The sequence below is a fragment of the Brachyistius frenatus genome, unplaced genomic scaffold, assembly GCF_029030835.1.
Source record: "Brachyistius frenatus isolate BFR_SWC_R1_liver_20210118 unplaced genomic scaffold, ASM2903083v1 Contig_14, whole genome shotgun sequence".
In the NCBI taxonomy this organism is placed as follows: domain Eukaryota; kingdom Metazoa; phylum Chordata; class Actinopteri; family Embiotocidae; genus Brachyistius; species Brachyistius frenatus.
Window position 1 is genome coordinate 930686 of NW_027210613.1, and position 12055 is coordinate 942740.

Genomic DNA, 12055 nt, shown 5'->3' on the forward strand with positions numbered 1-12055 from the left:
GCAAGTCAAGTGACGGAGGTCATGTGACGGAGGTCATTTGAGGAAGTACAAAAGCGATAAAGTTCAAGTCGGACTTTCACCCAGGAGACCAGTGTTCGAGTCCATGAGAAAGCGATGCGGACCTCTTTTTAAGAAATCCTTTTTTTTAATTTTTTTTACCCAAACCAAGTAGGTTTTTTGTTGCAGTTTTTCCTGCACCTAACCACAGCGTTTTTGCTGGTTACCTTACTTTTCATGGCTAGGCAAAGTGAAACGTGACACTGACATGGTATCATGTAGTGGACAGACAATTCAACCCGTAATACATGGGTTGAATTGCCAGACATGAACATTGAAATCGTATGACAAAACCCCAGGTAATGTTTGATTGCAATCTTTTGGTTTGTTCGTTTTAAGTCAATTGTGATTCTTTTGAAGTTCTTGCTTTTTATGTAATCATGTGTCAAGCCCCGTGCGGTTAAGATGAGCTAAGACTATGGTTACAGGAAATGAAATATCGCTGATGGGAAAGATCAAAGTTAGTGATATTTCTACCCAAACTTCAATCTCTTGTATAAAAGTGTGATGTGTTACCTATCAACCTCCACACCTCTACTTTAGCCACTTTATATACCCACATTGCAGAGTAGTCAGACATGGATGGAATTCAGAGAAATGCTCAGCAAATTCAACATCATACTTCAACCGAATATCAGCCGGGTTTGGTTAATGGACTGTTTCTCAAACCACGACGTCACCCTGCCACTGATCTGCACATCTCTGTCACAGTCACAACTTCCACCAGCTCTTTAATGAGACTGGCCGTGTTCCCTGTTGACAGCGTACCTTCTACATAAAGAACAGAACGAGCGAGACAGAGAGAGTACGACGGGTGGCTGAGGAAGAGGAGGAGCGCAGTATGAAAAGGAGCAGGAGGAGAGCAGTGGAGAGTGGCGAGGCTTTCTGAGCGGAGCAGGAATTAACAGGGCCCCAGGGACGGCCAGATCAGAGCCGGGGTCCCCAGAGAGCACTTACCACAGGGGCCCCCCATGCTTGTTACAGCAAGGCAGGGGCCACTAGGGGACTCCCAGGGCTACACTTCACAAATGCGGGGCTGAATTCGCCATGCAAGATGGTTAAAAGGCAGACGGTCAGGGTGGCTGGGAAGGAAGCACACCGCAATTATGTCCTGCTTTGAAATTCTCCGCTACGAGGGAACCGGAGAAATTATAATAAGCTCAGATATGTTTAAGATCAATTTGGGAATAAATCCTCGCAACTGACGTAGTCCTCTTTTCTGAGAACATTACACTCAAATGTAGTTTTTTTTTTTTTAGAGAACTGAAATGCCAACCACATCACCGGGGATGAGGGAATTAGCCAATAATGTGAGTCCTGTTGAATGACACAGACACCACCCATTGGCAGCACCATAAATTTGGGACTGCACTTCTCCAGTTGCAGTCAGGAGTAGTATCACATCTAATCCAATATCGGTGACACTAAAACTCAATCCAGCAAATGAGATCACCCCGAGAGTTGAGGCCTCACTTCCTCGCTGTACATTAGGAGAAGGAAGAAGGAGACAGAAAAAGAAAAGTAACAGACGTGACAGGGGATGACGAAGGGAAAAGCCGGCTGCACAATCAAACTTTGCTCATGCACAGAGATATATTTGACGTTCGTGTCTTAGTCACATTATTTTAATAGTACAGATGCTGACGCACATGGGCCCATTTATGAACATTTCACACTCTGATGATAAGCCAAGCGGTCTGGAATGTAAGTGTAATAAATGAAAACAGAGTTGTGTTGTAAGAGCAGTCTGTTTGTTCATCTGAAATCTGACATATCTATGAACGTTCAAAAGTGTTTTCCTTTGGTGGGATGTCTGGACATTTAGTGGGTACGTTTTCTGCCGTGTCCACATACGGTATACAGTAATTACATGAATCCACAGGACAAATCTGACTGTAAACTTACCAACAGCTTTGTTTCCATGCAAAACATTTCAGCCTGCTTTAGAAATGAATAGCATTTGAATTGGGTTGTGATCTCAACCAATCAACTTTGAAAATAACCTATGTGATATGTTTAAATCTTGAATAAATCGACTAACAAGTTAAGTCATTGGGGGAGGGTCATAGTGGTCAGTGCCGATTGGTTAAAGGCTGCTCCACTGGTTTCTAAATTAACCCGAGGTCTACAACAATTAGGATGCAATGACTTGAACAGATTCTATCCGTAAAGTAAATTTGAGTTGAGTGATAACAGGATAGGAAACAGCAGGTGTGATACTTGCTGAGGTTGTGTCAAAGCAATCAAGTTAGTTTTATCTGTAGGCATATAGCCCATTATCACAAATTGTAAGTTTGTCACAATGTGAGAAGCACACAACCCTCTCTGTTCCCACACTTTTGGTTCAGATAATGAAACATTCCAACATTGGATGAATGTTGCTTCAGACTGAAAGATCTTTGCAACACTTTAATAGATCGTAATGAAATGTGGTAGAAATATATTGTTCCCCGAGGATGAATCATTATGACTTTGTGAATGTCTTGAATTTGTGTTTCTGTCAACAAGTGTTCTCCCCCCCCCCCAAACTTCAGTTTGCCCAATATTGTAGTTTATAACCAATGCCTGTACCAGCTGTTTAGTGCTAATTAGCAAACGTTAGTGTGCTAACAGGTTAAACTGAGCTGGCGAACAACGCGGCAAACATCTGCTAATCATGATCATAACATGATCGTTAACATACTGATGTCAGAGTGTGCTGTTTTATTTTCTTTAACAGAACTAAGAAGAGTAATGTCGCGTTGCCATAACATAGCCACTATTCTTACCCAGCAACTGGCTTCAAGTGTGAAAATTAAGTGCAGTCGAATCATGATAAACTTTATAATCCTAATTTTACTCAACTTCTGATCTCTTTGCTTCATTCGGTTGCATTATTTACAGGTATTTTCAGTGCTAGTAGAGTTTGTTATTTTCTCTTTGCTGCTTCTTGTAATATTTACTGCTGAAGTGACCCATTTTTTTTGCCAAATAAAACATTAAAGTTTCACTTTATCATGACATATTTTCAGAATCAAGAAAATCATATAATATTTTTCCCTCTCTTCATCTGTCACGCTGTTTGTTTTGCTAAAATGAATATACCAACAGAATTAACCCCTATATGGCAGTGCTGACATGAAGCAGATGGCTGCAGCAGCTATGTAAAAAGGTGTTATCGCAGGCTGACAGTGAAGATCTGCTATTTAAACAGAGTGGCGTGTTGGCGCAGGGTAGCGTGCCAGCTTCTCAGAGTCTATACATGTGAATGAGACTCTGTGAAGGCCGCTGATATAAAATTGACGATGTCAAATTGTTTAATTCAAGAGCGCAAATTTAAGGCACAACATTTTCTTACCCTCAAGAGGTGTATAGGATTTTAAATATTGTAAATCTAAATGGGGAAGAAACTAAACTGGAACTGTTTTGAGAACATTTCGGCTCAATTCAATTTCAAGTTTCTCTTCTATGATGTGCGTGGTGTTGAAAAAGTGATGCTCTTGTAAGGGCAGAGGGAATAGGCCTCCCACTGATCCACTCTGCCTCATCATTTACTTTCCCTTCTGCTGGAGACACTCCGTCTTTCACTCCCTCTATTTTATGTTTTGAAGTGCTATTCCTCGGTGTTGTGTGCCTAATTAAAAAGCACTTACGGTTGTCTCTGGTTCAAGGTTGAAACGTTGCTATCTCATCATAGTGAGATAATCAGATCGCTTTTCAATCACTGCTTCTCCCTAATGAAGTGTTGCAGACTGTCAATGGGCTCGCCTGCCTGCCTAGTGTTTTTATTTTATTCTTTTTTTGGGGTTAGGGTAAGCTGCTCAATGGAGGAATGAAGAATGCTTGCCATTTTGGAGGGGGTGTGTGGGATAGAGTGGGCTGTCAATTTCTGTCAGGAGCTGAGGTGTGCGTGGCAGCGAGTCTATGGCAGGGAGACCGGGGGGGTGGGCGCTAGGCAGGGATTAACATGATCAAAGACACAAATGCAGAGCCACATAGGAAAAGTAAGAGAAAGGGAGAAGAGCCATGCAGGGCTCCCCGCGCACCCCCCCCCCCACCCCCCCGCAACCCTCAACCCGCTTTCCCATAATAACTCCCATGGAAGAGATGAACCGTAACTGAACCGTGGCTTCCCCTGCATTCCACCTCTGCCTCAAACAACTATCGATTTACAGCAACAAAAACGACAAAAACAAACATTGGATTCTGGCAGTACGTGCAACTGTATGTAGCCTATCGTTAGCATGGGTGTATGTACAGACCAGGATCTGAGGTTCTAGCAAGCGGGGAACGTGTAAAGGGAGACAGACAGGAAATAAACAAACAAGTCTGGTTTAATAGAATTGCACCTGGAGCCCCGAGGACATGGACACGGACACGCACACGCACACACACACACACACACACACACACACACACACACACACACACACACACACAAACAGAGCATATCAGCCGGCATGTTAATACCGCCAAAGGGAAACCAAAACTAATAGTGGAGACATTAAGAAAATGATCCCCAGGCTGATATGTTTTCTATAGATGGCGACTAAACAGAATTGCCATATTTATCATACTCAGGGAAACAGAGGGAGAGAGAGAGAGAAGGACCGTCCGCCCTCCTGTCCCTCTCTGTTGTCCCCAGGAGAGTGATGAGCGTTGCCCCCGGGAGGGAGTGCAAGTTAGTGTTTCTGTGTGTGAGAGTGTGAGTTCAACATACTGTGTTGCGCTCACTCCGCTTCCCCTGAGCCAGTGGAAGGCTTCAGGAGTATTTAGACACTTTAAGTGCTACAATGTCAAAAATACCACATTACTAGTAAATATCCTGCCATCAACATAAAGGTATGGGGGCATTAACCTTTTAGCACCAACAGCTTCACTTGCCGGATGCTACTATGAATGAATTATAGCTTAGTAGGCCAACAGGTTTTGCTTCTCTGTTCTAAGAGTGAACCAGGTGTGATTAAAAAAAAAAGAGCAAAGGTTACAACTGAAACCTGGAAAAGTAGGAACTCCAGGTGTGGATTTTAGCAACATACTTAAAACTGTCATAAACGAGTCTTCTATCACAGTTGAAGTTGTTAATGTGAACTTATGAAGCAGTATTAGCATTGATTTGGAGCGATGTTCCAGGCCACCTGACTTATATAGCGCAACTTTCTTTAAACTCTGCTTTTGGGCTCCGTCAACTCCTCATCAACATCTGACTGTTTAGCTATTAAATGCTCCGCTATGTTCACCAGTGAGTCACTAACCGTGTCTGTCTCCTGGCGTTAGGCAAGTTGTTTACCGTGGTTTCCTGCTGTGGCTTTAATAGCATTAAAGCGATAAAAGTGCCCCAGATACATAAAGTCGAAGGCCAGGCAACCAAAACAATAGATGAAAGACAATGAAAACCTGAAGGGAACTGCAGAATGGACTGATAATTCTCTGTGAGTTTATCCTAATGAGCGACGTACAGCACAAGTAGTCAAGTGTTGAAGCCGGACAACAAGGAATACTGTGTCTGTGTCACGATTTGCCTCGCTTTGCACGTCTGACCACGCGGGAATTTCATCCACATGAGCGATGCTCGATTCAGTGAAAAAGCAAAAGTCAACGTGGATGTAAGTTACGCACATAACGTCATGATTTAACTTACATAATACATGTTAGTTATTTGACGTATCTATGTTACTTACGTAAAATTAAGAGATTTTAACCCTAAAAAATGAGCTTTTCCCAACCCTAGCCACGTGGTTCACCTCACTTTTAGGTTGTACACAGCTAATATAAATGATTGATTATATCTGCTTTAAAGTATCAAAAGTAAAAGTAATGCTGAAATTGTGAATGTAATAATACTTACATATAGTAATGCAATAGTTTGATGTTTTATATTAACATGTAAGCAGCATTTTAATCTGAACGTTGAGCTAATTTCAATTAAAGTTCGGGGTGGTAATCTACATTGCAATATATTTTATAAGATAAAAATGTTTTGTATAAAAAAAAGTATCTTCAAACTACTTTTTTCTGCAAAAACAAAGTAGCTACTGTTGATAAAGAAGTCAAGTTCCTGCTGTAAAACTCTTGTTAAAAGAAAATGTCCTCGCTCCCACTTCTTTATCCCGATCTCTCCATTCTTACCTCTCCCCTCCTTCCCCCCTTGGCCTTTTCCGGCTCTCCAATTAAGCGTCGGCGGCAGGTTTCCATCAGCCGTCTGGTCGTCTGCAGCAGGACTCTTCGGAGCAGAGGCCTGTCAGGAAATGAACTCATCACTGGATGACAGCTGCTAATTTCTCCCTCCTCCATGTCACACGAGTGGCCTGCTGCAGTTAATAATGAGCCATCCAGGTCTGATTAGGGAGATACAGGGGGAGGGTGGAGATGCACACAATACAGAACACAATCACTCAGAGACATGTTGAATAATGTTCAAGCATGGGCACAGACAGACATTCCTATTCACAGGAAAACAGAAAAAACACACAGAGATGGGGATGTTATGGAGGACGTGGGCCACGCTTAACTGAGGTCACGCACTGTTGTTTGTAACACAGGATGCTGCAATATTAAAGTACATACTGTATTATATACATAGATATAGGGGTCTATTAGATGTCATACATTTCAGGCTTTTAGGTTAAGTTGTACCGTATTACACACTACTTACCACGTTCACATAGTAGTCAAACACATACAGAACACTTACAGTCGGTTATACAGCACATCTAAACATAACAATCAAAATAATACTGTAATTAATCAATATATACCCAACAAAATAAATACAGTATCTTATTTCATGAACAGAATCCAGTACCTCCATCCACAACAGATTATTTTAAGCAGTTTTTAACCCAGTCAGAAAATAAGTCGCAAGATTCACAACCTGATTGAAACAATAGAAAAGCAGAAATTACACGATACTACATGAAATATCTTTTGATTTTTATTACAAATTCCTTCAATCTGTCCTATTTTTCTTACATTTTCAAATCTTTGATGATTAAGATAAAAGTCACTCTTTGGTTGACATGGTCATTCCGCATAAACACATTCAATCATATGGCACAAGTAGGGCTTCGATACTGAGGGCACCGCTTGTATTGCTTCAATACTATCTAGTATCGACAAATGTCTTGTCATTCGGTACCAAATTTCGATACCTAGCCTGCATTCACACTAATACATTTTTGATATATTACTTATGCTAAGCTTACGCAGTAGTAAATCTCATCAGTGCCAGTGAGGCAACAGACAGTTCACTATAGGCTGTACTTGGGCAGCCCAATTGCATCGATAAAATTACCCGTTTTAAACTGAAATAGATAGATGTATTTACATTACAATATTTCACTCTTTTCAATTGACCTTTTTTCATTTTAAACATTACCCAGTAACTGGAGGCTTCTCTGTGTGCAGCTGGCTAGCTAGTGTCTACTGATCGCATGTGAGGCATTTAGGGAGCATTTGTAAATTGCTGCTACAGAAAACAACCTGGGTAACACTCTGCCCTTCTAAAGGGCATGAAAACTAAAGATTGGTACTGTGAATCTTGATTTAGTTTCCTTTTTGTTAATATAAATTTGATCAAATTGGTATCGAAGGAAAGTGTCTTTCAGGAAGCGGTATCTAAGTCAAGGGATCGGTACCAGTATTAAAAGATTATTTTTTTTTACTATATTCAGTCCTAGTCGCTCGTTTTTAAGATCATCTCAGTCCCAAACGGTTCGAAAGCACAAACTTCAATCCATGCTGTAGCTCATCTTAAAATGTTTTACATTTTTTTGTATTTATATATTGAACCCTTTCACACCACCACACATATACTGCTGTTGTTGTGATATAAATCTTGGAACGAAAAAATAATAAACCAACCATATTCTGCAAATGTGAGGAATTAAATCTTTACCACTCAGTGGGTGTTGACAAACTTTGGTTCTCACCAGCGCGTATGGATGCTCACACAAAGAACGTGACCTCTGTTAAATGCGCCCGTCTTTGCTGAATGGAGGGAGAAAGAGCATGAAAAGACTGTGTGAGTTTATAAATGCAACATGAGGCTGGGATCAGGAGACAAAGACAGGCTGAAAGGCAGACAGGTGTTGTGTGAAATTACAGGCTCCCTTCTCTCTGTGTGGTTGTGGATTTCACTGCTCTTTCACTTCTCTCTGGCCTCACCTCTCTCAACATCCATCTGTAATGCTCTCATTTTTCCTGCCCACTCCTCCACCACTTTCTCTCTCAGCCCACCTTCTCGCTCTGCGTGCGCTGCGTCTGTGTGTGTGTGTGTGTGTGTGTGTGTGTGTGTGTGTGTGTGTGTGTGTGTGTGTGTGTGTGTGTGTGTGTGTGTGTGTGTGTGTGTGTGTGTGCGCTAAAGGGATGATCTTTTGATGGCCTCGGTGTGTACGAGTGCTTTCTCTCTCTACTTTCCGCAGTTGGCCGTTGTGTTTGCAGCCGTCATACTGCTCTCCCACTCACTCCATCAGAAAGCAAGCCTGTGTATGGGCCTAAATGAATATTGATTCTCCCTCCGGTGCTGAATACTGCTGGGAGGAAGGAAAAAAGGATGAGCGTGTTGTACGCAATGAAGAGAATGGGCCTGATGGGGGGAAGAGAAGGAGAGGATGACGATTAGGATGATGGTGATCATGATGACGATAATGATCATGGTGATGATAATGACTGTGTTAGTGATCAGAAAGCGTGATGGGACTCATCAGTTAATGCATGTATGTGCATGTTGCTTGTATGATGGTGCCGTACTGTACATGGAATCGTAGTATTGATGCTGACATGTGAGCTTGGCGTGACAATTCAAAGCAACTACTACCAAAAACAAAAACGTGGGTACTCTGGTTAAAAATTAGGCTCAATCTTTATTCAGAAATAAAACTGAATTCAGGTTTTGAACAGATTTTCCAAAAGATAAAGTGTTGACAACTCCTATTTTGTTACAATAAAACAATTCACTCGAACACGAGTCATCAAATTACTGGATCACAACTGATAATACACTACAGAAATGGAAAGAAACAAAAATGAAACCACTGTGTCAAACTACAGGACGCAAAATTCTTGGATCGCAAAACAAAACTTAAGGTGAAAATACGCAGACGTAACGCAAGGAAAGCAAGAAGCATCAAATCTGTCGATGCCTCTACAGAGCAAAATACATATTTCCTTTATAATGAGCCGTTTAAATCTCAGCATATTAGATGCATTTTAAAAAATATTTCATCAGGAAGTATTCCTTTACTTACGTTGCATGGCATTATTCAAGTCGGTAATATAGTCTTTGTGGTTGTGTGGTTTGCATGTTAGCTCACTTAGCATCAAAGCTGCTTTCCTTCACTCTCCCTTTAAATAAGTGATGTTTAACCTGAGTTTAGCTTAGCGCGAGAGGAGGATCGTAGAAAACGCGAGTGATGCCGAGCCTGTGAAATGAAAGGAGACACGGGAACGAGGAAGACTTCGAGAGATGGATTTCTGGGCAAACGTTTGGTCTGACGCAGGCTGTGACTGAACTCAACGGGGCAGCTGAAATGAACGGAGGTAACCTCTCAGTAAGTTCTCTCTCCTCTAACCTTCCAGGACGATATCATGAGGAGCGCCATCCAGATACACCACCATCTCGTCTCCTGCTTGCTGCTCTACCTGCTGCACCTCCCCGTCACCTGCCGCAGCCTCGCCGTACACACCTCCCTCCACCTGTAGGGTGCAGTTGTCCAGTTCGGTCACAATGTAGTGAGTTCCCTCGTTGTTGACGATGACCTGGGTGAGCCCCTCCTTCATCATCTGGGATGCGGCGAGCTGCAACACTTCCTGCATCTCCTCCTGGCCGGTCTGCTGGATGACCCGCACCTCCTCATGCTCCTGTTTCACCCCCGTCTGCGCCTCACTTCTCACAGCAACGATCTCGGGGGTCAACACTTCGTGGACGACGGCTGCCTCTCCTTGTATTTCCTCTTGGTGGCCCATCTCGCTGACTGCGCTGAGCAGAGCGTCCAGAGCAGTGGACGATTCCGAAACTATGTGACTTTGTCCCACGGCGGCTGCGACCGCCACCCCACCTCTGGACACCGCCCGCAGCTCCTTTCTGGCCTTCCCCGACTCCAGCACCACATACTGGGTGCTGCCTGCGGCCAGATGGGCCCCTGCGGATGCCACTTCCCTACCTGAGGCGATGACCTGTCCGTCCTCAGTGATGTGGAGCACCTCGGCCACCTGGCCGGCCATGGCCAGCGTCTGCAGGGTGGCGGCGGCCGACTCCTCCAGGGCCTGGTCGATGGCCACCTCCCCGTCACCGTAGCCCTGGATGATGATGACCTGCTGGACGGGCTCATCGTGGCCGGACGCCTCAAATGAGTCCTTCCTGTGTACAGGGGATTCTGGGGACTCTGCTTCCACAAATGTAGCACCCTGGCCTTTCAGACGGCACTCAAAGGACTTGGACACAATACCTGGAAAACACAGGGACACATTTCACGTTACTTTTTTGGTATTTAGCCAATATGTTTATCAAAAGCTGCACAGCTCGGGTTTAAAATTAAACCAAAACTGTGAAGAAAGGTGGGAGTGAAAAGTTCCTCCCATCACAGCATGCAAGTAGACAGAGAAGACAAAGGAGCTCAAACAAGAGACTGAAGGGATTTCTTTGAGTTCAATCACAGAATAAAAAAGGAAAATAATTTAGAGGTGAGATGGACATCCAAAAGTACTAAATCAGGAATGATCATTACTGCCCATACTACACATGGCGACGGTTGTTCATCTTTCTCTTAATGTTCTCTGGAAGCACAACTGTTGAACTTGCTATGTGCATCCATCACCGGGAGAAGAAAAGGGGAAAAAAAAACAAAAAACTACTTGGAAAGCAAAGTTGACATAAAAAGTGTCGTAACACTTCGTATATTTGTGTCACTTATTGCATGAAAGGAGACAGAATATGGAGATACTGGGCTGGCGGAAGAGTGTGGTGAGATACGGCTGGTGCTAATTGAGCCACACTGTGCCCTCTCAGATCACAGGTTGCCATGGCGTTTCCAAGGTGATAGGAACAGTGTTAGAAATGCCATTGTTTAAACAGCGCCTGACTCAGACACTTGTAGGCTAATCTATGCAGAAAAAAAGGGGAATTTCAGACAGTGAAGAGGGGACTCTGTTCGCGCCTCGGCAGCTGAGCACAGATGAACTTATTGCACAATAAATGAAAAACAAAACAAAACACAAATCATTGTCACTTGAAGAGCATATTGACCCTAATTTGCTGTGTTTTAGTTACACCTGAAGGTTGCACTTGGAATTTACCACCCTCCAGGCCCATGAAACCCTTAAAATTCAAAAAACTCCTTTCAGGAAATAACAAAACATCTTTTTTTTTTTTTGTTTCAGCTGAAAAGTTGACATTTTGGAGGTGCGAGGTTTGCGCCCAAGGGCAGCAACGAGATCACATAGATCTCACGGTACATACAGGAACAAACTCATCAATCATTAATACTCCTATCTTTCCCTGACATTTAATGTCCTGCACTCACAAGGTTGACAATGTGATCAGAAAGTCAGAGTTGTGCAGCAAACAGTCTGTGACCTGGCTCTGCCCCGTCCTCTTCCTGTGTAAACAGGCACAGAGATGAGGTAGCTTTAACTCTCACTCTCACCGGGCGAGCAGGGCAGCGGCCACGCGTTCTCTGGAGATGGCAGGACAGTTAATCCTGCAGAGATACACTCTCAAAATGAGCGGGTCAATTTACAAACTTGTTCATGAAGAAAACAGAAAAAACTCTTTATTTCCTATTTGTTTGTGTCCAATGTCAGAGTGAACTACTAAGACTGGAGCTGTGTCCAGATTGTCCACTACATCAGTCCCCCCCTGATTCTGCAGAGGTTGTGATTGTTGTGATTAGAAGCAATCAATTTTAATGCAGCTGTTCTTAAAAGTAAATGGAATTTGCAGTTTGATGTGATTTCTTGCAGTACAATTGGTTGTCATCTTTTTAAAATGATTTGAACTTAAAGAACCATATAGGCTCAA

General features: G+C 43.0%; 1 protein-coding gene across 2 annotated transcripts in view; it reads right to left on the reverse strand.

The window, feature by feature from the left end:
• Positions 1-8880: 8880 nt before the first annotated feature.
• The window catches only part of znf407 (zinc finger protein 407), a 154538-nt gene continuing 151363 nt past the window's right edge, over positions 8881-12055 (reverse strand). For both annotated transcript variants that reach the window (XM_069693042.1, XM_069693043.1), the window contains one exon: positions 8881-10484. In XM_069693042.1, coding sequence (XP_069549143.1) covers positions 9604-10484 — 881 coding nt within the window. In that variant the 3' untranslated portion in view covers positions 8881-9603. The remainder of the gene's footprint in view (positions 10485-12055) is intronic.